Here is a 25,636-nt window from a genome sequence, read left to right as displayed (position 1 = left end):
AGACAGAGAGAGAAAGAAAGAGAGAGAGAGAGAAAGAAAAAGAAAAGAAAGAAAGAAAGAAAGAAAGAAAGAAAGAAAGAAAGAAAGGAAGAAGGAAAGAAAGAAAGAAAGAAAGAAAGAAAGAAAGAAAGAAAGGAAGAAGGAAAGAAAGAAAGAAAGAAAGCAAGAAAGAAAGAAAGAGAAAGAAAGATTCTTGGGCCCAGACCCACAGAATGTGCAGGCTGGGAGGGAAGATGAGAAGAGAGCATGCAGGCTGGGAGAACAGAGTAAACTGAGATTCCGGCAGGGATGAGCATGTTGTGTCTGGGAGAGGGTAAAGAAACACCCAGGTGGCCCAGGAGGGCTCAGGAGTACACACCTCCCAGGGCCAGCTGCCCTCTGGTTGTTGGATGCAGCAGCCCTCTGAAGATGGGACACAGATATAAACACTTCCACCCTTGGAACCGCTCCCAAACCCAGGACCATATGCCCCCATTTGCCCAAGATAGTCCCAGTTTACTCCTATTGTTCCAGCATCCCTTCAGGTTAGTGTCCCTTTTCAAAAGCATACTAGTCAGGATGATAAATTATATGGCCACCTTACTCAAAGCCCACTTTATGTAGCCTAACATTGTAGATTACTCTGCCTCCCTACCAACCAATCCCAAATCCCATTTTCCCCTCTTTGGTAGAAGGGCACTTAGAGACTGAGTTACACATACTGACTTAATGTCCCACTCCGTTATTGGTAACATAAGCTGTGTCTAGTGTCTTTCTGATGGAAAAAATCCCCAATTAAAAAAAAATTTGACCTGGCTTAATGAGTGGTTTTAACGACCAAATCCAATGGGCTGCATATGTGATTTGATAAAGCAGACACATACAGTGTTAAACAGAGTCCAGAAACTGCATATTCCATATCTCTAAGTGGTTTGTATTCCACTAGAAACCAACCAAAAATGAGAGGAAAATGTGGTATTTCAAAGAAATGCAAATACTACCTATCTAGGCACTCAGAAGACTGTTAGGTACAAACAAATGCTCTTAAGTAATTAAAGTCTACAGCGTTAGACAAGTGTCTCAATAAACACACCTTCTATCACCTTTTACATGGAAATGCGAATGCTTATTTACATTTACTTTCAGATTTAAGGATGAACAGATGTCTTGAGGCCCTTCTGAGAATGAAAATGGCTTATATAAATCCTTCAAATCAAAACATTTTATGCCATCACAAACTTCCTATTTAATTCTATTGCCAATTCAAAATATCGATGTGGTTTTATTTCAGTTTTATGTAAAGCAGAGACTGAAGGCCACTGGTCCTACCTGATGCATTTTCAATACTCAGGTTGCTTTTTCTGCTGTAGCATCTTTGCAGGAACTATATTAAAGGGTTTTCTGCAGAACTGAGGTTTACCGAATGGAAAGGATTCCTTTAATGAGCTATTTGGAAGTTAAAATATACTTTTAGAAATTTTGGTATGGTATCAGAATTACTTCATCACATTTGAATTATGTTTAAACGGGAAGCTGAGAAGCTATAGCATACATGGCAATGTTTACTTGAAGATTTCTTTTCATTTGTTTAAACTTAGCAACTAGTTTAAATACTAGACCATATTTGCAAACTAACCTTTTTGCCATTGGAGCTGTTTGGTAGATCTGGTGAGGTGAGCTTTGAACTCCTACTATGTGCAAGACCCTGTGATAGCTACTAAATGAGGATAAAATATCATTTTATTTTTTATTTTAATTTTTATTATTTTTTTGAGACAGGGTCTCGCTCTGTCACCCAGGCGAGAGTGCAGTGGTGTCATCATGGCTTACTGCAGCCTCGACATCTCAAGCCTCAAGAGATTCTCCTACCTCAGCCTCCTGAGTAGCTGGGACCACAGGTGCGCATCACCATGTACAGTTAATTTTTACAATTTTTGTAGAGACGAAGTGTCACCATCTTTCCCAGGCTGGTCTCAAACTCCTGGGCTCAAGCCAGCCTCCTACCTCAGCTTCCTGAATAGCTGGGATCACATGTGTGTGTCACCATGCCCAACTAATTTTTTTTTTTTTTTTAAGATATGAAGTGTTGCTATGTTGCCCAGGATAAAATGCCTTTTTTTTTTTTTGAGAATCTCCTCTCACTCTGTCACCCAGGCTGGAGTGCAGCTGCACAATCTCGGCTCATTGCAACCTCTGCCTCCCGAGTTCAAGTGATTCTTGTGCCTCAGCCTCCTGAGTAGCTGGGACAACAGGCACATGCCACTATGCCAGGATAATTTTTTGTATTTTTAGTAGAGACAGGGTTTCGCCATGTTGGCCAGACTGGTCTCGAGCTCCTGGCCTCAAGTGATCCACCCACCTTAATGCCATTTTAAAAGGACTCACAGAAGTGGCTACTGAGATATTCCTTAAAAGATCACAGGGTTGTAACAGGAAGAAAAATGTGGTAGGGGGTGAAAAGAGTGAAAAGAATTTCAGGCATAAAGAACAGTTGAAGTAATGTTCATGGGAAGACAGTGTGAGAGGTGCAGAAACAAGGTAAGCATTTGTTGGGTTGGATGATGAGGGAGATTAAGTTACAGGAGATACTGGAGTTGATTCATAGTGTATAGCAAGTTTGCATCTTGTTTTGAAAGTCTCTGGGCAAGTCAGTGACATGATTAAATCTCTGCTTGTAGATCTGAACTGGAATTGGGAAAAGTTAGAGGCAAACACAGGAGGATTTTGCAATTGTTCAAATAAAATAATAATATGGAGGCCGGGCGAGGTGGCTGATGCCTGTAATCCCAGTGCTTTGAGAGGCCAAGGCAAGAGGATCACTCGAGGCCAGAAGTTCGAGACCAGCCTGGGCGACAGCATGAGATCCTTGTCTCTCCAAAAAAAAAAAAGTTTTTTTGAGATGAGTTCTCATGCTATTGCCCAGGCTGGAGTGTAGTGGTGTGATCATGGCTCACTGCAGCCTCGACCTCCCAGGCTCAAGCAGTCCTCCCACCTCAGCCCCCCCAGTAGCTGGGATCACAGGTGTGCACCACCACACCCAGCCAGTTTTTTTCTTTTGTAGAGACATGGTCTCCCTAGGTTGCCCAGGCTGAGTCTTGAACTCTTGAGCCCAGGCAATCCTTCGACCTTGGCCTCCCAAAGTGCTGGGATTACAGGGGTAAGCCACCATGCCCGGCCAGAATTGTTTTTCAGTTACCCAGCTGTGGTGGAGTGTACCTGTAGTCCTAGCTACTTGGGAGGCTGAGGGAGGAGTATTGCTTGAGCCCAGTAGTTCGAGATTACAGTGAGCTATCATGGTGCCACTGCACTCCAGCCTGGGTGACAGAATGAGACCCTGTCTCTAAAATAAATAAATAAGTAATGTGGGTGCAAGCTAGGATAGCAGCAGGGGGAAGAGACAGAAGGGATGGATTTTTAAAAATCATTCAAATCCCTAAGACTTGGCAGCTCTTTCTATGTGAAGAGCTGCAGGGAGGGGGCAGTCCAGTAAATCCAAGTCTTTGAGCCTGGACAGTGGGGAGGTGGTGGAACCATCAGGATAAACCCAGGTCACAGATGCAGGTTTAGGGTGGGCTGAAATGTGCATGGTCATTCCTGGACACCTGAGCCTGAGATACAGGGGGATAACCATGGGGAGAAGAGTGAACATGTCTGTGTAACCCACAAAATGTTCATGATGTTAGGTAACCATTTGTCAAATGAACGCAGGAAGAAGTGAGGAAGGAAGGGAAAGAGAAGGAAAAGGGAGGCGCTTCCCATTAGGCGGTTGGATATGCAGACCTGTGCCTCAGGAGAGAAGCGTGTGTGGGGCCGCCACAAAGATGGGGTAAGTGAATGACACTGAGCAGAGGCTGAAGGAGGAGGTCTCAGGCACAGGCACATTGGGAGCCAAGAGGAAGACAAAAAGTCAGAATGAAACAGAGATAGAGAACCAAGAACCAAGGAGTGGCAGAATTCTGAAATCTAAGAAGGCAGGCATCTCCAGATAAAAACGGTCAGAGGTCAAAAGACAGAAAAAGTCACTAGAGTTGGCACCTTGGGGTTCATTATTAAGCACTAGTTATGGGCTGTGTTTGATGCTCAGAGATTTACCTGCCTTTCACTTAGCATCCACCCTGTGAGGGTAGCACTGCTGTTAAACTGTGCTAGGAGGCTTAGATCTGTTCACTGACTTCCCCAAAATCACGCTTCCAGGAAGCTGAGGGCAGAAATCCTAAGCCAGTTAGGCCTCACCCCAAAACCTGTAACCCTCACACACTTGGCCATGTGCTTCAATACGGTGCTGGGGATAGAAGCCAGATCTTAGGGGCTAGAAAAGTGAACGGGATGGAAACTCACATTTATTCTATGTTCACTGTGGGCCCAGAACCGAGCTGAATGCTATATGTGAATGTAGACAACAGATAGTGAAAATGGGGAGGAGGGGGTGACAGCTGGGGAAAACAGAGTGGTGGCTTTTTTAAGAAGGGGCAGGAGGGACCCTGTCATTCTGGGTCCTCTGCTAGATCATGGAAATTTTTTCATCATACAGAAATCTGCATTAAAATGATCCTCTTTAAACTAGGATTTTACCACTGTAACAGAATGTAGTGACTTGCTATCCCCTTTCTTAATACAGATGAACAGAGCTACTCCCTGTTTTTAATACACGGGTATAAGTATTGAGGCATTAGAATGGTACATACTTTTTTGAGTTTCTTGCTTTTTTCTGTTGAGAGTATGATATTTCCTTGCAAAATGATATTAAGCTCTGGATCATGGGAAACAAAAGGAAAATAGGCCATGAGAACATTTGAGCTAGCAAAGGGAAAAAACATCAATCATCAGGGTGAATTCTCTCAATCAGAGGACATTTTTGCAAGGGGATGAAAATTCACGTGGCTCTTCTGATGGGAAAGAATATTTCTCCTGAGCTGCAGCAGCCTTCGTGAAACAGACTTGGGCCTTCCTCTGGGAATAAGGCCTGTCATGTTTGCATGCCTCCAAGAGAAATACACACGCTGGCTGCCCATCTGGGCAGCTGTTTGTAGTCTAGTCATTGTCCCTTTGAACCAGCTGTAAGCCCCGTGCATCCCTGAATGCCAAGATAGGAAGGGAGGATTTTCTCCTTCTGGATCCAAAAAGGCACCCAGGCAAGGCAAGGCCAGACCTGTGCTAAAAGCCTTTAAAATTGGGGGAACTGCTAGGGATGGAAAAGGATGTTGTTAATTAGCCTGCAAAGAAGAATTCTGATAAACCTAGAGGAATGGTGGAGTTGCACATCCATTTTAAATGAGCTCTCCAAGTTAAAAATATTTGGAAAGTTTGAAAGCAGTTAGATAATTTAAAATGTGTCTCCCCGCTGACAAGACAGTCAGTTAGTGAAAATGAGAAAAATCAAACCCACTGATTGTTTGGATGACCTCATACTCAGCCTCAGGTCTAGGACTCCCTTCACCTCCACCTCCACTACAAGCCCATTCCAGGACTAGGTGTTTCCATGAAAGGAGAAGGCTGAGTCCACGGGATACCCCCCTCCAGTTCATTACAACTCCTCCACTCTAGTGGTACCAGTGGCTATGAGACTTTTCCAACGAGCAAATTCAAATATCTGGTTCAAACCTCACTTGGAGAACCAGGTTTGCTACTTGTGGCGACCACAGAATTGCATTACAAGGGTAGGACTGAATCAACGCTTCCACCTCGACCTGATGGCCCGTAGTTGGCTTAGATCAGGTAGGCACTATCTAAAGCAGTGGCAAACCTTATAAACAGAAGGACCAATTTTCTCCTAGCCCTAGCATCAACGCACTTCTGTGGAGGGCTACATGCTGGGACCCAGGACGGCGGGGACTGAGACCACAACAGCTTAGTTTTGTAGCTTTAACCCAAAGTCCTGGGCAGTCGTGAACAGTTCTGAAATCTTCAACCTGGCACTGCTTTTCACCAGAGTGCTGGTTTGGTCTCTTGAGCCTCTCCCCAGGGCAGGAAACAGAAGCAGCCTTGGATCTGGGACAGGACTCTGAACACAATCTACAACCAGGAGAGGCCTGGAGTAGCCACTTTCCCTGAGGCACCCCCATGCTAACTGCCTGCTCAAGGGCCAGTGAAGTTTATCCCTAAACCTTGCCATCCTTTTCAAGTGAGGCCAGTGGTGCTAAACCCCTAGGGAAAGCTTTCAGTATCTGTGCCGCCTCCAATGTCGGGATTACAGGATTTTTCAGAGGGCCCCAGGCACTTGCATGGTTTATCCAGTTTTTAATTTGAACTATATGATATTGTCCTTTTTTTGTAGATCAGACATGGTAAAAACAAAAATGTAATGTGGTCACATCCTCACAATAGAAATTATGAGAAAAATGTAGGGTATGGAGTGGAAAGAGCAAAGTTTGGAGAGCCAGACTGGGTCCAAATCTCAGTTCTCTCACTTTCTTTCATCCAACAAACACACCAAGTTCCGCTATGTTCCAGGAGCTGGACACAGGGTGGTGACAAAGACAGATGGGTCCCGCTCTGCATGGCCCATGCTAATGTATGCTTGTCTTCTGGGGCTGCTTCCGAGCTCAGTGATGCTGGGCCAGTCACTTGGCCTCTCTGAGCTTCTACTAAGTGCTGTGCGAGTTAAATGGGATGATGAGCATTCGGCCCAGGTTGCACTGGTGGCCTTCAATAAATGGTAGTTCCTGTCATTCTACTGTGGCTCATAGAGAACTCACAATAAATATTTGTTGAATGGAAACACCTTGGAATGTGTTGTGGGAATCTCCAAGCCCTTCCCCTAAGATCCCTGAAGCTAGAAACCACTGCAGGAGAATGGTGTACCCGGAGCAGGGGCCACTGTCAGCAAAGCCCAGAGATCCTGGAGACCCCTGTTCCCTACTCACTCCGTGACCTGAAAGAGACCAGCTGCTGTCAGTTGTCATATAAATCAGGAGGGCAGTCAGCACAGGAGGGGTTTCAGGGAGGTAGGTATAATCTGGTTCATCTTTTTTTTTTTTTTTTTTTTTTTTTAGACGGAGTCTTGCTCTGTCCACTGGGCTGGAGTACAGTGGTGCGATCTTGGCTCACTGCAACCTCCGCCTCCCTGGTTCAAGCGATTCTCCTGCCTCAGCCTCCCGAGTAGCTGGGATTACAGGTGCGTGCCACCACTCCCAGCTAATTTTTGTATTTTTAGTAGAGACGAGGTTTCACCATGTTGGCCAGGCTGGTCTTGAATTCCTGACCTCAGGTGCTCCGCCCGCCTCGGCTTCCCAAAGTGCTGGGATTACATGTAGGTGGGAGCCATCAGTGTGGCTCATCTGTCTTAATAGGCATAAAATCATTTAATCTCCCCAAAATAATCGTCAGATTTATTGACTGAGGCAAAGCAGAGGTTGAGACCTCAAAGGAGGCCCAGAATTCACCTGTAGGAATTTCTGATTGTAAGGCATCACCACACATTTGGCTCTAGATAGTAAAAGGACATGCACGTTGAGCAGTCATTCCCCCAACTTTCCATCCAGTCAAGTCACCGGCGTGAATACAGATGTGAAGTTAACAGATTCTTTTTACAGCCCAGGGGCCTATTTTCCAGGTTCTTTGTGCAAAGAGGCCACATGGCTATTTCACAGGTCAGGCTGCACACTGTTTAAAGCTGCATAAATCATGCTGGACAAGGTATTAATAAGTGCAAAGTTGCTATCTAGCAGTACAGCTTATGATGGTACCTTCACTGTCATCACTGTCCTGAGCTCCGTCCAGCTCTCTGGGTCCATTCATCACAGGTGATGCACAAGGAGGTGAGACCAACAGTTGTACTAACTTTTTTTCATACAACTTTCTGGTGGAAGCTGAGGAAGAATTTGGAGAACAAATTAAATTGTTCTGTTTTTTGTATATGAGCCTACTAGGTTCAAGGTATTTCATAACTCAGACTTTTATTCTTATCCCTTACATTATTGGTTAATTACGGCTTTTTTTTTTTTTTTTGAGACAGGGTCTCACTCTATCTCCCAAGCTGCAGTGCAGTAGCATGATCTCAACTCACTAAAGCCTCTGCCTCCCAGATTCAAGCGATTCTCCTGCCTCAGCCCCTCCAGCAGCTGGGACCACAGGTGCGCGCCACCACACTTGGCTAATTTTTGTGTTTTTAGTAGAGACGGGGTTTCGCCATGTTGGCCAGGCTGATCTTGAATTCCTGACCTCAAGTGATCCACCCGTCTCGGCCTCCCAAATTGCTGGGATTACAGACATGAGCCACTGCGCCCTGCCCAATTATGGCTTTTTAAATGAGGTAGACTTATAGCTATTCAACTCTCTCCTTCCTTTCCACACACTTAGGTGATACCTGTATGGATTAACCACAGAGTCAGGCATTGGACACATCTGAGAACACAGACAAGGCTGTGCATCCTATCTATGGGGAATACAGATAATAAATAAATAGTTAACAGGGTCTACATACTAAAAACAAAACAAAAAATTGAACAGCATAATAAAGAGTAACTGGTTTTTCACTGATGAAAAACACCCAATCCATGGGCTGGGTGTGGTGACTCACACCTGTGATTCCAGCACTTTGGGAGGCCAAGGCAGGTGGATTACTTGAGGTCAGAAGTTCCAGACAAGCCTGGCCAACATGGTGAAACCCCGTCTCTACAAAATACAAAATCATTAGCTGGGCATGGTGGTGTGTGCCTGTAATCCCAGCTGCTTGGGAGGCTAAGGCAGGAGAATCGCTTGAATCTGGGAGGCAGAGGTTGCGGTAAGACAAATACCCACTCCTAATCTGTAAATAGGATTTGGGTATACTTACTGCCTCTTCCCTCTTTGTGGTTTTCTGTTTTCTCTATGTTCCTATTTCTGTTTTAATGGATTTATTGCATATGTTCCTTCTATTGTAAGTTGTTTATAAACCATAAATGACAAGTCTGTAATATTTGCTGCATATTGTACATACGTAGTATTGGGCCAGGTGAAAATCCAAGCTTCTCAAGTTGGTTCTGCAATTTACAGTCACTCAGACACTTCACATCCACCATGGTGATAGAAGTTTGGCCTCTTTTCTGATGGTAGAATCCTTGAAATAGCAAAACATTAAATTCATTAAGACAGCCTTACCAATAAGTACTAAAATGTTACCAATCCACATAAGTGTTTATAATCCTATCTCCCCAACCTCCTAGGTGCACAGGCAATAAAGCAAAAATCAACACTTTCTAGTTCTGCCATAAATCCCTGCTGGGATTAGTTGCCTCCAATGTAAAACTTTGGATGGGTGTCATTTTCCCCAGTGTCTTTAGGGCTCAATTATTTATAACTGTTCTGTTCAATGAATATGAGAAAAATCTTCTGGACAAAATAAACAGATATTTCCATTACTGCTCAGGAACTCTGAGTAAAACTCAAGCTCTGAGAAGATAAGAAGTTAATTAAATATGAAAGAGCTGAGAGGTTTTTTTTTTTTTTTTTAGTGAGTTAAATAAAATTATTTATCCCTGCCTTCCTTTTGATGACAGGACAGAGAGTACAGAGCATTCAGTTATTGCAAACAGTAGCAGCTTTCACACTTGTAATTTAACTCTGAACATAACAAGATGGTAGTTTTTAATTAACCACCAGCAGACTTAGTAATTGCTGAATTGGCATTTGAAAAAAAGTCAGCTATTCATTCTCTGGCCCACAAATTGATTCATATAGATTTATGCAAATCTTGATATGGCTTTCCAAATCTGCACAACCTCAAATTCAATCAGTTTTATCCAGTTGATCCCTTGATCTCCCTAAGTTGACCCTTCTACCTACGTAACAAAATCCGCAAAAACACAGACCCATTTGTCCAACCTTTTAACGGAGATTTTTAAATTTTGGAGTTTATTGTACCACATTTCTATCATGTTTCAAGGCTTTTTAATACTGCAGTGAAAACAACAGCAAGATAATTATTCAGCATAGGAGGATCTGGACCAATTTTAAATAATGACTTTGCTTTTGTTGGTGATCAATCAATGTCCAATTAGGAAGAACACTGTATACAAGCTAGAAAAAGTCGTGAATTGTTATATATAATAGGGTTGTTCTGGAATGCCTAGTTTGACAGTTCTCTACTTTAAAGCCATGCTTAAAGAGAGTTACATTCTAGCACACATAGTAGGTACCTAGTAAATGTTAGTTTCCTCCTTTTCTATGTGTTTGGGAAACTGACTTAACACTTTCAGGCCAGTGGGAAACAAACTAATGCTAGGAAGAAAAAGGACAATGCATCTCAGCACCTTAGATTTTTTTTCTTTCTTTTTTACTGGAAGCTTCCTTCGGCAGATCCTATGACATTTGTTCCTGAGAACAGCTGTCTGTTGTTTCACCAGCTTCCCAAAAATAACCTCCAATAGAGCCCTCATCAATTTCAAGTGACACTAGACAATTGCCTAGAGGGAACACACATATGGAAGAAAAATATTCAAATGGAATCCAACTGGATGATTAATTCACTTACCCCTTCACATGGTTATCTAAAGTCTATGCAATCGAGTTGGTTACTAAAGCTGGGTGAGTTTCACCCTGAGGTTTCCACTAGCAACCAGTCCCTTTTTGCCTGTTAGATATTACGGTAATCATAATACTGACAGTGTGACATCAGTAACCCCCATAGCAACAGATTGATGTGCAAATCAGATGATTAATTTAACCTAAGTTCAAACAGAAGGAGGTGCTGGTCGACTTCATAGGCACACTGCCGTGATAAAATGTCAAGAGATGCAGAGAAGTTATCATTATGCACAGCAAGTAAGGAGCTGCTACCAGACCAAATGGTGTCAAGAAACGAGGAAGAGAAAGGAGAAATCAAACAAACTCAACTGTCTAGACCACCCATCAAAAGGCCCATACTAGTAGTTGGGCAATTTGACCATATACTCCAGGGAAAATAGGAAAGTGGAAGAAACCTATATTAATTTGTTAAGGATTATTCAATTAAGAAATAAGAAATCAGGATGGAGGGCAGATAAATAATAATACATTGCAGAAGTCTGATGGATTTGGCCTTTTCAAAGCATGTTCGTATCATCTTATTTCATCCTCTGGATACTCTTATAAGACAGCTGAGACAGATATTATCACCTACATCGCTAAAGCCTACTTCTTGTTGTTGTCTTATTTTGTTGAAGGAAAGATCTGTGAGACTATTAGCCTGCATCTTTCAAGAAAAACTGCTTAGATTTTAAAGACATGTGCAAGACAAAATGTAACTGTGAGAAAACGTAATGCCTTCATTAAGTTGCAGGATAGAGGGAATGATCTGAAAGGGGTGAAGAGGACAGTGGAGACAGCCTGCTTAGAGTCAAATCCCAGTTCTGTCATTTACCAGCTGGGTGACATCACATCAGGTAAGTTACTAACTTCACTGTGTCTCCTCTTCTTTGTCCATAATGGGGGATAATAAAAATGGTACCTGTTTCAAAGGGCTATGTTATTCAACGAGTTTTAATACACATAAAGTGCTTGGCACATAGAAAGCATTATACAAATGTTTTCCATTATTCTACTCATGAGCCCTAGCCCCAGAAAGTTTCCACATCCAGTATCTTCCTCAGGAGGCTTCATCTCATTTACACTTGCCCATGGGAGTTTCAGTCCTTTCCACATTCTGGGAAAGAGCTGAACGTCTTTGGGTGGGTGGTTATGAAGGCTCATTGAGTCTCCCAGGCTGTAGCTCCAAGGGCTATGGCTCCACAGTTTCTGAATAGAGCATCAGTTTTCAAACAAACATGTAATGCAAACATTTACCAACATCCAAACATTGCATTCACCAAACAAAGACTTTGAAAATTGACACATTTGTTTCCATCAAAGCAAATAAATGATAGGCTTGGGTTATTAGGAGGCACAAGCATTTTGTTTACGTTTCCCAGAATTGCTTTCAACAAAAAAGCAGCCAGCAGGTGGAACTGCTTCCATTTAAACAGTTAGACTATTGGGATGAAACAGACATTTCTAAAATATTTTCTTGGTTAAATCTCTGGGGTTTAAAACAAGCTAGGTAGAGAAGGATTAAATCAGATGATTTCAGTCAATATCTATGGGTTGCCCCCTATATTATGTGCAAACTATTCTGCTTGAAATTATTCTCTTGAAAATCCACCAGCATAGTTATGATTCTATTGTCAGCATTATTCCACTTATGAATTCTGTACTCTGTGCTATCCTGAAATATTTGGTTTCATTGTTTGCAGCACACCATCTTCCTCAGTTTTATCTGTGCAGTCCTGAGCATTAGCTTGTTTTTTATTTTTCACTCTCCCCATGGCTGCAAAGATATTTTATTCCATTTCTTGAGGGAAGCAAGTTTTAATTGCCAATTGAGTAGGTATTCAACATGATAAGGTATCTAAACCCTGAGAGCTTCCTCCTTTCATTAAAATGTAGATCCAATTTCTCTTCCCTTAATGCCACATGCTGTTATTAAAGTGAAATAACGGAAATAGTAAAAGCCAGATGTCACTTCAGTCTCAGGTTTGACGTGGGGCACAATTTCCTCTCCTCAAATTTAATCTTCGAGTTATTTACTAACCCCATTCTTTGGAAGAATGCACAATTTAAATGTAAATGCAATTTACATAGGGGAGAAGATAGTAGATTTGCAGTTTCAATTGCCAATAACCATTTGCAAAAGGAGAAATCAACTAAAGCAAAGATCAGCAGCTGTCAGTCTAAAGCCCGCATCACTCACCATTCAAAGATAACTTTCCTCCTGAAGCCACCTGCCTCTGAGTCTCCACTATGCAGGCAAAAGGAAGTGGAAAGCAGAGGCATTTCCCCAGATATTTCAGGCTGAATTTACTACTGACGGGAGGGAAAAGGGAGGAGTTTGGGTTTCAGTGAGCTGATCTGGTTGGTATCATTGTTGAAATCATTAGCTGATCAATTTCTTTCAAAAATTATTTATTGATCATCTCCTGTGGGATAGGGGTTATGCTTGGCCTAAATCAAGGAGAGGTAGAGGAGAATACAAAGATGCAAAAGCTATAGCCCCTCTTTCAAGGAGCTGTCTCCTTAAAGAGAAAAGGAAACAAATAGCTACAAAAAAATAAGATAAAGTGTTAAAAGAATGCTGCAGGAGCCCAGAATCTGAACTGTAAGCGTCCAAAGGTACATTAAAGCTGAGACTTCGAGGATGAGCAACAGTTTGCCCTATAAACAAGGGGCTGGGGACAGACATTCTAGGGTGTGGTGAGCAAGACGAGAAATAAGTCAGGTTGAATAGGTGGATCCTTCCAATTTGTGAAGGATCTGGTGTGTCATGCTAAGGGCTCTGCCTTCACCTCTGGGCACACGTAGAAGTTTATAAGTAGCTCATGGTATAATTACACCTAGTTTGATATCGAGTGGAGGATGATTTGGTAAGGAACAGTCTGGAGGCTACAGGACTCCTTCGAGGTTATTACAACACTCTAGAAAAGAGATGATTCCATTTGGGGGAGGACTAGAGAGGAAGATACACGATTCACGAATGATTTAGAAGGCAGAATAGCCACAACAGGATGGCTGATTATGTGTTTCCTCTTCACTTCACTTGCATAGGCACCATCTCAGTACAAATCTTTTGTCTCAGCCATGAGCCTGCTTACATAAGGAACCATATGGAGTTTGGTCTACACAGCACTGACACTTTAAAAATTATTCTGCACTTGCCTAGTCAACCCTTGATTATCCACACCACTTGAAGGCAGCAGCAATGCAGATAATCCATAGCCCTCTTCTATTTGGCTTAGGAATTAATTACACCTTTTAGAGCAAATTTGCTTTCCTAATTAATCTTTCCTAGGCTAATATTAAAATTAACTAATATTCTCTGAGCCCACGCCAGCTGGGCAGGGGAAGTGGGGACGTGGGGAGGGGGAGGACAGGGAAGTAGCTCAGGCTTAAGCTGAGCAGCAGGAGGATGCCAACACCACATTAAAATTCACCACGGATCATCCGCAGAGCTCGTGAGCCAGGTCTAGCTCGTTGAGAGGTGGCTGTATAATTAAAGACTCAAACCCCTTGGGAGTTCAGTTACTGAGCACCTACTACATACCAGGCACCCTGCTAAGGCTGCAGATGAGGAAACGAGTGAGCCCAGTAGACTCTACTCTACTCACAAGGAGCAGCCGGTGTAGTGGGGGAAATGGAAGAGTAAACAGAGCTTTTACTCAAATGCAGTGAAGGTTCTGGCAGAAGCATCTTCCCTTCAAAAGCATGAGGCATGAACAAGGTTGACGGAGGGAAAAAAACAACAAATGTGTATAACAAAGGGGAAAATGCTGCCTAATTGTCATTCTATAACATAATAGCAAATATGCTTTTAATAAAATGAGTGCATATAATTTCCCCTTTCAATAATCCAAATTAGTAAATTCTTTTTATATGGAGTAAGATGTGATTTTTCCTAGCAATTTTTGAAACTATGATACTCCAGTCCCAAGGTTTCTTACGTAGTGCCTGGAGCTGCCATGGAGGGGTGGCGGACACAGAGCAGCTCCACTCCAGGGGAGCCAGAACAACTCCACCCTCACCTGTTTTACACACTGGACTCATAAGAAGAGTACACTTAAAGGAACACTTTCCCTGCTATACAAAGTTAGGAAGATATCCTTCTACCCTATTTTCTGAGCTGCTGCTTAAAACCTAAACGGTCCTAGCCTCCCGTCCTGTCATGAAGGCAAATCAGACCTTTGATGCTGGTAAACATGAGCTGGGGGCTCCTTTCCTGGTATCCTATGAGTCCTGCATACAGAGATTTATGATAATAAACCGCATGCAAGAAATTTTGGACAACCCACAGGGATAGATAAACATGTAAGATGTAGTTCTTCAAACGGATTACATTCTAGATGGAGAAACCAACCAGAAACACACATGGGCAAAGGTAAGAAGTGAAAGTTCATAATCATATACCAATACAGTGGTAGCCATAAATGCCGAAGAAGGTCAGAAACAGAGAAAAATCTCCCCTGGTTGGGGGTGGTGTTGTTCAGGGAAAGCTTCCTGGAGGAGGTGGAACTCAGAGTGGGAAGAACAGGTAAGGTCTGCATTGGCAGGAAGCAGAAAGATGGGCATTGTAGGCAAAGGCATGTCATGAACAAGGCTTGGGGGTAGAAGTGGGGATGAGAACAGGCTGGCTTCAGCAAAGGATGTGCTTTAGCTAAGTGGATGAATATGGTTGAACTGGCTTACAGAGAGCTCCAGGATTTCCCTGAGCGTGTTTAGGCCCCCAGGTCCCTTCAGGTTCCAGGATCCTTCCAGTCTGGGGCCCTCTGCAGCTGATGATGGGTTGCCACTCTGGAGGCTTCTGAAGGAGGGTGTTCAGGGCTGTCAGGAAGAGTAATCTAGCAAGGCAGGGCAGGATGGGAGAAAGAAGGCAGGGAAGGAGACCAAGTATGTCCCTCACCCCAGTCACTCTGTGAAATGATAATGAACAGTAGTGGAGGAGATGCCGGGAGGCTTTCGATTACCAGAGTCACCAACCAGGAGCTCAGGAAACCCCAGGGGACCTTGAGAGGCAATTTCAGAGTGGTTAGGAGAACAGGCTCCGGGGTCATACTGCCTCAGGTTGTATCCTGGATTTTTGTATCACTGCCTCCATTTGTGTCACTTACTAGCTAGGCCCTGGCTTTCACATCTGTGAAATGGAAACATAGTCATAACAGTACATTCCTTCCAGAATTTTTAAGGACTGAGTTAACACATCTCAGGAGCTAAAAACACTGTTTTCTATAAGTGCTCACAGTAAGCGCTCACAAGTGTGAAGTGTGAGTAAGGCCCCAGGACGACAACATGGCTCTGGGGTCCTGCACTGGGATTCTTGCTGACGAGAGGACATCACTCATGATTGGGGCATCTCCCCATCTCATTTGATATCATAGCTCACCCCTTTACCTGGAAACTCAGGGAAACTGAAAGTAGCTTCTCGTAATAAAGGCCAGTCAGGATCTGCTTTTTCTCAAAAGAACATTTGAGAAAGAGAGAGAGAGAGACAGAGACAGAGAGAGAGAGACAGACAGAGAGCACACTCAGGGGAATGGGTTTCCACCGCAGTACACATGGTAAGGAGCAATGTTATGAAATAGGAGACCACACAAACCAAGACGGCGAGGACGTTGTGGGACATCCATTTCTGTCCTTAGAATCCAGGAGTGTTGCATTCCCATGGCTTAAAGGAGACTCTGTACCTGCAGGGATCTGAAGACAGTCACAGAAAGATAATAAAAGTGGAAGAAAAAGAAGACAGAAAAAGCAGCAGCATAAAATGGAGAAAGAATGAGGCTGAGATGGAAACTCTCATGGCTGATACATAGTCTGTACGTGCAGGAGGATCTCCGAATTGACCTGGCCTTCTAGCAGCCATACAGAAAAAATCTAGTCAATTCCATACTCATGAAATGGAAACAAACAACTGTTCCAGAGCATTATAATGGCTCCTGGTACTAAGGAGAAGTGTGGATGTTGCCTGAGGATCCCAAGTGTGGAAGGCAATTGGGTGATTGGCAATGGGTGAGGCTGGAAGTCTGGCAGAGGGCCAGACGGCCAAGGGCCTAGGAAGCAGGATAAGGAGCTCTTAGGCTTTATCCTAAGGACAGTGGGGGCCACTGAAGATTTTATGGTGGTTTTTTGTTTCCATAATTTTAAAACATTTAAAACAAACAGAAGTCAATTACAAACAAGTAAAGTCAAAGCATAATGAAACCCACATATACCCCTCACCCTGCTTCAACAGTTGTCAACATTTTGCCAATCCTGTTACCAAAAAGCTTGGAGCAGGGGAGTGATGCCATGACAGTTATCTTTGAGAAAGAGCCCTTGAGGTGCTATGGAGGGGATGAGAGGAGGGTGCAGGACTGGGTACAGGAATATCGTTAGGTTGCAGCAAACTATTCCTTCATTCATTCAACAAATATTTCCTGAACCCTACCACATGCTTTGCACTAATTTTGGTGCTGTGAATACAAGGTTAAATAAAGCAAACGAGGTTCCTGCCCTCCTGAAGCGTATTGTCCTAGGAGGGAAAAGCAGACACACAAGCAAATGGAGTGAACAAGAGCTTTTCAGAATGTGATAACGAGGCAGACTGATGTGACAGGGAAAGGCTTGGGAGGAAAGCGCTCTGATTTAGACTGGATAGTCAGGGAGGACCATGTGCGTGTTCCTGGAATGGCAAGAAAAGTCAGGGAGGCTGGCGTAGCATGAGAGAGAGGGTGGTAGACTGGAGAGCAAAGTGAGAAAAGATGCTGGCTTGGTCTAAGTAACTAGGTGGGGATGAAAAGAAATAGATTTGAGAGAGATTTAGGAGGGAGAACCAATAGGATTTGAGAATTTGGTGACCTATCAAAGGTGGGGTGGAGAGTGGAGAGTGTCAGGAGTGAGTCAGATTTCTGGCTTGAATATCTCAGTAAACTGAGGTGCCCTTCCCTGAGACAGGGAAGAGACATCATGGGAAAAGTCCAGATCTCCACATGGCTCCCTCACAGCCTTTCAAAGTGAGGGCCTGGCAATGGGAAGCCACTTCCACCGCCAGCCCCAGTCAAGTAACCAGCTATCCATGCAGCTTCTGGATCAGACAGTTGCCTCAAGCAATTCCAGGTAATCATCACCACCATCTCTACCCTCCACAGGTGGCCCCAACCCACCTCCATCTCCAATGACCTAGAGAGTGTGGAAGGACACTTCTGGTCCAGTTTAATTTGTTTGGGCAGCGGAGGAGATGAAGGAGATGCTGCACCTATTTTAACACAGCCTTGTGGGGAGGGTGGGTACGTTGAACTGAACCAGAGGAATATGATATCCACGCTGGTGGTGTGTTTCAAAGGCTGATCTTATCATGATGGTAGGGGTCCTCTGAAGCCCTGTCAATGTCTCAGGACATTTTGTGGCTTGGCTCATTTCAATGCCGCATTGTATCAGGCAGACATGAGGGCTGAGATTTAAAAGGATCAGGATTTTGCTGGGAGGCCATATGCAGGTCTGGGCTAGAGGGAAATCTGGAATTAGAACATCCATTATGCCCTCACACTGTGACTTTTGCATGGTGGACAGATTTATTAGAAGAGGCATAAAAGATGGCCTGTGGAGATAGCCGGGGTTGGGGGAGGAAGAGACCCCCAAATGCAATCTAAACCGGAGATCACAGTGGCTAGCACAGGTGTCTGTTTCTGGAAATGACTCCTCTACTCTCCTTAGCATGCTTTTTAGCTATTATCTGTCCTTGCCGCACCTTGCCCGAGAAGGGCATCTTTCTCGGCTATTTTGATGTTGGGGGGGTGGGGGGAGCAGGGACAGGCATTTGGGGTCATTGTCTGGGAATGAATCCTGGACAGCAGGAGGCTGCTGCTTTCACTCCTCATCCCCATCATCTGTCACCCAGCGAGGGCAGCCGGCAGCCAGGCCGCGGACTGCCTAATGAAGACAGAGAGGTGGTTCCGGCTGTGCACAGGTGCCGCTTCCCCATTAACAGAGGTGACATTCCGAAACACTACTCATTACAGAGCAGACATTGGACAGGGCTGGGACACATATTAATGGCAGCAGGGCCAGCCAGCGTCTGTCTCAAATCCCACTGCCCCTGAGAGAGCAATCGAGAGAGCGAGAAAGAAGCATCCTGAGTGTCAAACCAGCAGGCTCCTCACTTTGCAGAGAAAAATGAATTCTTGCCACATAGAAGGCCAAGTCATTCTCTCTGCTGCTTGCACACCCAAGGGTCCTCGGCTTCAGGCCCGCCCAAGCGCTGACCAGCTCCCGTAGAAGCCCCCAGCTCCTTCCCTGTTAGGAAGGGCTGTGCTACAGACGGCTGGGTGGAGGGGCATCCTCAAATCAGACCTGAATCTGAATGGAGCCCATGAAGTCTTGTTTTAGAGATGGGCATGGACCCCAGTTGTAACTAGGAAGTATAGAGGGAGGCTATGGAGAATTTCCAGACGGAGGGTTGTCAGGCACTGCGTGGGAGAGTGGGGTAGGGGTGGACAACCAAAGTCATCCAGAGGAGGTAAGAACAAGACAGATCTCCCTCCTGGAATGGGATGCGTGGTTCCCATGAGACAGGAGAAAGCCGCTCATCACCTTGGAGGACCAGGAATGGCCGATCACGCGGACGCCAACAGTTTACGCAGCTCCCCAGCTAGGTGCAAAGTGGCCAAAGGAAGAGCCGGTCTTTCACACGCACACCTCCCCGCCCACACTGCCCCAGGAGCTTCCCACTCAGCCGGGGGACCCCCAAGCAGCCGGCGAGGCGCACTGCGCACGAGCACTCAGGCCGCCGCTCCAGCCGCCCTCCCTCCGCAGTGGGGCGCCCCGCCCCCGCGCCGCTCAGTTTTAAACCCGCAGCAGACGGAACTCGACTTAAAAATAACTATTTTGACAGTTCAGATGTAAATATGTGAGTGACGCGTGGGGCTGTTTTTCCTTCACACTTCCCCTCACCCCTCGTTCCCTACCCCAGCTCAATTCGGCAGAGGCTGAGATGATGGGAGAGCGCCGTCTGCAGGATGCTCCCTAAAATGCGGCAGGAGGAAGAGACTTGTCCTAGAGCGCCCAGCGAGCTTGGGGGTGGGGCGGAGGACCCCAGCTCACTTTCACCGCACAGGTCACACGCCTTTTGGGGATAAGCAGATTTACACACTATTTCTTGTCTATTACCTGAAAAAGGAGACGTTAGCCAACACACAAGTGAACTAATTTAATCATTCCTGACCTCTCCATACCCTGTTTTCAGTTCAATTTGACCTGTGCATATTGACTGAATGTCTACTTCGTACCCAACACCGTGCTAGATGAAGTGGAACATGTGACACGTGCAACATGCACACTTGCGATTCCTAATTTTTTCAACGAACCTTCCAGTTAACTCATATTGAACACCTGCTTTGTGCCAGGCCGGGAGCTAGGTGAGCACTTGAGCACAGGCTATCTGACTTGACCCCTGCAAAAACTTGTGGGTATTATTATCTGCATTTTCCATATGAAAAACAGAAGTCTAGGGAGATTGAGTGACTTCTCTAGGTTGCCACAGATAGTAAAGACAACAAGTCTTGTGCTCCTCCCTCCGTAGCCAATTGAGTGGAAGGGTGGTGGAGGCAGAGTTCCACCCACTTTCTAAGTAGGGGAAACTGAGGTCCAGACAAAGTCCCATGTCTGTCTGGTCACCAATACACATTTTAGCTGGGGCAAAGCCAGAACAACAACACAGAAGCTTTTTTCTTTTTTCTTTTTTTTTTTTTTTTTTTGAGACTGAGTCTTGCTCTGTTGCCAGGCTGGAGTGCAGTGGTGCGATCTTGGCTCACTGCAACCTCCGCCTCCCGGGTTCAAGCGATTCTCCTGCCTCAGCCTCCAGAGTAGCTGGGACTACAGGTGTGCGCCACCATGCCCAGCTAATTTTTGTATTTTTAGTAGAGATAGGTTTTCACCACGTTGGTCAGGATGGTCTTGATCTCTTGACCTCGTGGTCCACCCGCCTCGGCCTCCCAAAGTGCTGGGATTACAGGGGTAAGCCACCGCGCCCGGCCAACACAGAATCTTTAGGATTACCAGCCTGCAGTCCCTTCCCAATCTTCTGGCCCCAGGCAATGTGGTGGGGCGTGACAGACACCATGTGATGTCTTTGAGGTTCTCACTGTCTCTCTGGAAGAAGGGTAGGGAAAAGGTAGCAGGAGAAGAGTTAGAGAAAGGAAGAGGAAGGGAAAAGGAGGGAGGAGGGCTGAAGAGTGGACAAGCATAAGTGTGTGTAGACATGCATGGCCTGGCCAGGTAGTGCAATGAGATAGGGAAGTTCAGAGAGCCCCCAGCCACTCCTCCTTTGTGTGCTCCCGGTCTCCCACCGGGTGGGGCCTCTCCCTCCTTGGCCCGGTGTGCACTGCTCCCACGCTCTTTCCCCTCATCCTAACAAAACCTGCTCCAAGAGGGAATCTGAGGTAATCACTGATGCTGTGGGACAAGTGCATGAAAACTGCCCAGTGTTTGCTTCCTTTCTGGGTTACAAACCCCAAGAGATCAAAAGCTGAAGTCAAAGAGGGGAAGCACTCATGAAATTTCAGATGTCAGACTTTGGAGAGGAGAGGAATTTGGGAACAGTATGGCTCACCTGTGACAGAAGAGGCTTCCTATCATACCTGCCGGCAGGGTCATTGCTAGCTCTGTCCGTGCATACATACAGCCATGGGCAGAAGTCTGTAGACGCTGGCAAAGAAGAGAGGAGGGTCCCTGGGAAATCCCACCTCAGCCAGGCACAGTGGCCCTTGCCTGTTATCCCAGCACTTTGGAAGGCCAAGGCAGGAGGATAGCTTCAGCTCAGGAGTTCAAGACCAGCCTGGGCAACATAGTAAGATCCTGCCTCTACAAAAAACTACAAATAACTAGCTGGGCATGGTGGTACATGCTTGTAGTCCCAGCTACTCAGGAAGCTGAGGTGAGAAGACCACTTGAGCCTGGGAGGTTGAGGCTGCAGTGAGCCATGATTGCGCCACTGCGCTCCAGCCTGGGCAACAGAGCAAGACCCTGCCTCTAAAAATAAAAAATATAAAAATTCCACCTCTTCTGTGACGCCTTCCCTGATTCTTCCCTACTCTACAGTTGTGTTCTCTCAGGCCTCTGAAGCCCTGGAGCACTTTGCTTGTACTTTAGCTGAGGCATTTTTGAGGCTTGCCACATTGTTTTCTAAATTATTATTAAATTGGCCAGGCGTGGTGGTTCACACCTGTAATCCCAGCACTTTGGGAGGCACTTTGGGATCACAAGGTCAGGTGTTCGAGACCAGCCTGACCAACATGGTGAAATCCCGTCTCTACTAAAAATACAAAAATTAGCCAGGCATGGTGGCACACACCTGTAATCCCAGCTACTCAGGAGGCTGAGGCAGGAGAATGGCTTGAACCCAACAGGCAGAGGTTGTAGTGAGCTGAGGTTGCACCATTGCACTCCAGCCTGGGCAACAGTGTGAGACTCTGTCTTGGGAAAAAGAAAAATAATATTAAATTGTGAGTTTCTCGAGGGCTGGAGCAATGTCTGGCTTTCCTACATTTCTCCTGCAGCCCCTCCCACAGGGCTTTGCATAGGGCTGGGACTCAATATTGATAGAACAGATTCAGTCAACAGCAGTGCACAGCATACATTTCCCCATGCAAGAGGGTGAAGGCTGGGGTGCAGACAGCAGAGGGACTGGGACAGGCATCTTGGCGGACTCCTGAAGATGGAAAGGCTTGGGGTCATATCTGCCCCAGAACACTTAACACTTAGTGAGTGCTTTGTGCTAGGCGTCATGGTGGCTGAGCCTGCAAAAGAGGCAGCCAGCCCTCTCAGGAGCAGTCAATCCACCGCTCTAAACAACAGCTGCCTGTGTGATACTTGAGTCTCATCCTGCCCCAAATCACTTCTTGCCTTATAGGAGACTGGCTTTGGGGTTAGACTTGATGGCCTGATCTCTCTGCCCTCTCTCAGGGCTTCCTGCTTCATAGATCATTGGAATCTCTGTTCCCCCCATCCAAGTGGAGTTATGACATAATAATTCTTTTTCAAACAGCTTTATGGATATATAATCACATACATGATGTAATAATTCTTGTTCTTAATGTTATGCCATCTTACAGCATCTTTCTCTCTTTTATGTCTGAAAATTCCCATGTGTTCTGTGAATACAGTCTTCAGTTCTGAGAAGCCCAACTAAGCATTCTTTTCTTTCTTTTTTTTTTTTTTTTTTTTCTTCTCTTTTGAGACAGGGTCTCGCTCTGTTGCCCAGGCTGGAATGCAGTGGCATGATCTCTTCCCAGGGTCAAGGGATCCTCCCACCTCAGCCTCCCAAGTAGCTGGGACTACAGGTGAATGCTACCATGACTGGCTAATTTTTAAATATATATATATATATATATATATATATATATATATATATATATATATATAGTAGAGACGAAGTCTGGCTATGTTGCCCAGGCTGGTCTTAACTCCTGAGCTCAAGTGATCCTCCTACCTTGGCCTCACAGGCATAAGCCAGTGCACCTGGCCCCTTCTCTTTCTTAAAAGCACCTTTAAGACTACATGATCACATTGTAGTCCTAAACCACCTTCCATGTTCCCCATACCCACCCACTGTAGCTGGCTTTATCCCGCTATTATTTCTGAGATGGTAAGAGGCATGAGGCCTGGCTTCCTTCAATTTAGAGATAGCACAAGTGAGGCTCACGGAGTTCCAGGAGACCTGAGGTGTCTCCCAAAGCCTCCTTCTTGGCCCCAAAACCTCACTTTATGTCCATTCTCCTGACTCTTCCCCCCAGTCTCCATTCTCCCTCCTCTCAGCAGATTTGATGGAAACAAATGTTTAGCTTCTGCTGCTGCAGTGTATTACAGTGCGAAATAAACACGGATGCCCCTTCTACCCTGACCAACATAATCCATTTACTGCAAAGGGATATAATAAAGTCTGTTTATTACAGCAATTAACAGAGCAGCGTTTGCCGGCATGCTTTTCAGTGGCAACCAGAAAAGTGCTTACTCCAGGTGCATAGATTCGGGAAACCATGCAACTTGAGCCAAAATGAAACCAATTAGAGGCTTAGTAAATGGGTTCCAGCCACCCCAGGAAACTTAACCATCCACGAGTCAGTTCAGACGAGGTAGAACCTCAGTGCAGGAATTTAGCATGATATAGATTGCTACTTTACAGAATTAATCCAGACCTGTCGCCAGGGTCATGGTCTTGAGGATGTGAAATGTATCCACCCAACACAGCCACCTAGGTGCTGGGTTCAAATCTCGATAAACTACTTAGGGGTATATAGGTGGGGAACGTTAGCACCATTGACTCTCAGGGGTCTTTTGCCACTGCCATGTGGGGACATAAGGAGAGAACTGGAAGCTGGGCCAGAGGGAACAGACAGAGAAAGAACAGAAATCCTTTCATTAGACCCTGTCTTCAAGAGCCTGGATTAAAATGTGGCCGTCTTGAGTAGGGGTGGGGAGGAATCTACTTTTCAGCCTGGAGAATATATGCTATTTTGCTTTAGGCAGAAAGACTGGACAAAGACATGAAGCCATTTGTTCCGGTTCTTTGGTGGAGGGACAGAAGAAAGGGAAGTACTGGTTTCAATTCCCCAGTGAATCCGATTGCTAATTAACCAAATTTAATTATCTATCCCCTTTTAGGAGGGCAGGGGTTGGCTTATACCACCAACAGGACATTCTTCAGAATGAAGTTTAATTTGCCCAAGAAGGGAAGTGGCTGCAGTGTCATACCTGTGTAGGAAAAAATCCATCCTGATTGGCAGCTCTTTTTTCTCTGGAGCAGTCTCTCAGGGAGACCATGCGGAGTTTTGATCTAGAAAACATAAATCCGGGTGCCTGAGCCAGGTAGAAAACCAAAGGCTCAAAAGGGCAGAGACAAACCCCTGTTAAACAGTTCCCTCTGATTGAGAGGTGACCTAAGGGGTTCCCCTTTTCTCCATCAGTTTTTCGCATCCTCAGGCCTCTGGGAGAAGATGCTGTGTTAAAGGATGAGGGCAGAAGCCAGCCTGGCCTCTCTGGAACAGAGAAAGTTAGAGCTTTGAGCATCATGAACAACGGGATAAAAATAGCAGTGTTGCCATGGCAACAGAGGCTGGGAGAGTCCTGAGGATCTGTCTGGGTCCTGCCATCTCCCCCTCCTGCCTTCCTCCCGCCCCTCAGATGGAACACTGGAATGAGCTGAAGGAGGAGAGACAGCTGCCCCAGAAGGGAAAGAGACAGCCCAGCAGCCCACGAGGAAAACCCTTGAACTCCAGACTTGGGGGGGGGGCGGTTTCTGCCAGCTCCTGAGCTGCCCAGGTCTGGGAGCTCTTGGCTTTTGCAATTTCTTCCTCAGTATGACGACTTCCTCCAGGGATGCCCTGGGCAGCTACCGCTCACCCTCCTGGTGGATGGTTCTGACCTCCTGGGCTCCTCTGTGAAGAGTCAAGGTTCCTGTTTCTTCTTCATGATCTATAGTTCCTATCCCATGGAAATTTAGAGAAGGGAACCCAGGCAGACTGGCCACAACAACCCCGACACAGTGGGCACTGACCACTCCAGGGATGGCCTGGGGGTCCAGAGGATTCACCCTGACAAGCCAGACACCCTTGTCAGCAATATGGACTTGGGGGGCTGTGTTTGTGTTGGGAGCAGGGTGATGATGGTGATAGCTCTCTCTTGCTCTTGCTTTTGGGTCAGAGAGATAGAACATTCATTGCTTGGGAACAGATTCTGTTTCTTGGTTCTTGTGGCACTGTCAGCTTGATCACCTGCTGGACATAGCAGCCACCTTCAGGAGGAACACCAGACTTCCTAGACCAGCCTGCAAGGAGCCCACTGAACTCAGCAGCCCAGAGATTTTCTCTGGCGAAAGCCCACCTTTGCAGTTGTGAACCAAGTATCTGTCTCCAAAAGTTCCAGCCACATCTGGGCACATCTGATAAGTGTGCCCTTTATAATGCGTGCCTTCCTGTGAGGTAGGGAGGAAATGGGACTCATCGCCACCTGTTATGGAGGAGGCTGGGAGGGAGGAGGCAATTTGCCAAGGTCAGGAGTCAGTCATGGCAGAACACTGGGGGGTTGTGGCTCTCCATCCAGAAACGATCACCAGCACATTCCACCACCAGCACATCCCCAGCCACTGGGCAAAATGCATATTCAGTCTGTAGACAGGACAAACTCCAGCCTGAGGTACTTCCCCTTGCAG

The 25,636-nt window shown here is 45.6% G+C and overlaps 1 protein-coding gene across 6 annotated transcripts in view; it reads right to left on the bottom strand.

Moving 5' to 3' along the window:
- LEMD1 (LEM domain containing 1) overlaps positions 1-25,636 on the bottom strand; it is a 61,083-nt gene that overhangs the window by 31,870 nt on the left and 3,577 nt on the right. For 2 of the 6 annotated variants that reach the window (XM_054522128.1, XM_054522127.2), the window contains exons 2-3: positions 8,897-9,016; positions 7,665-7,787 (exon numbers count right to left, since the gene is read on the bottom strand). In XM_054522128.1, coding sequence (XP_054378103.1) covers positions 7,665-7,787; positions 8,897-9,016 — 243 coding nt within the window. Of the gene's footprint in view, positions 1-4,664; positions 4,730-7,664; positions 7,788-8,896; positions 9,017-10,208; positions 10,362-10,429; positions 10,562-25,636 lie in introns of those variants that run through there. The other 4 variants (XM_002809557.4, XM_054522120.2, XM_054522105.2 and 1 more) reach the window with 4 other exon arrangements.

The sequence above is a fragment of the Pongo abelii genome, chromosome 1 (assembly GCF_028885655.2).
Source record: "Pongo abelii isolate AG06213 chromosome 1, NHGRI_mPonAbe1-v2.0_pri, whole genome shotgun sequence".
NCBI classification, from domain to species: Eukaryota; Metazoa; Chordata; class Mammalia; order Primates; family Hominidae; genus Pongo; species Pongo abelii.
This window is presented reverse-complemented; position numbering and strand designations above follow the sequence as displayed.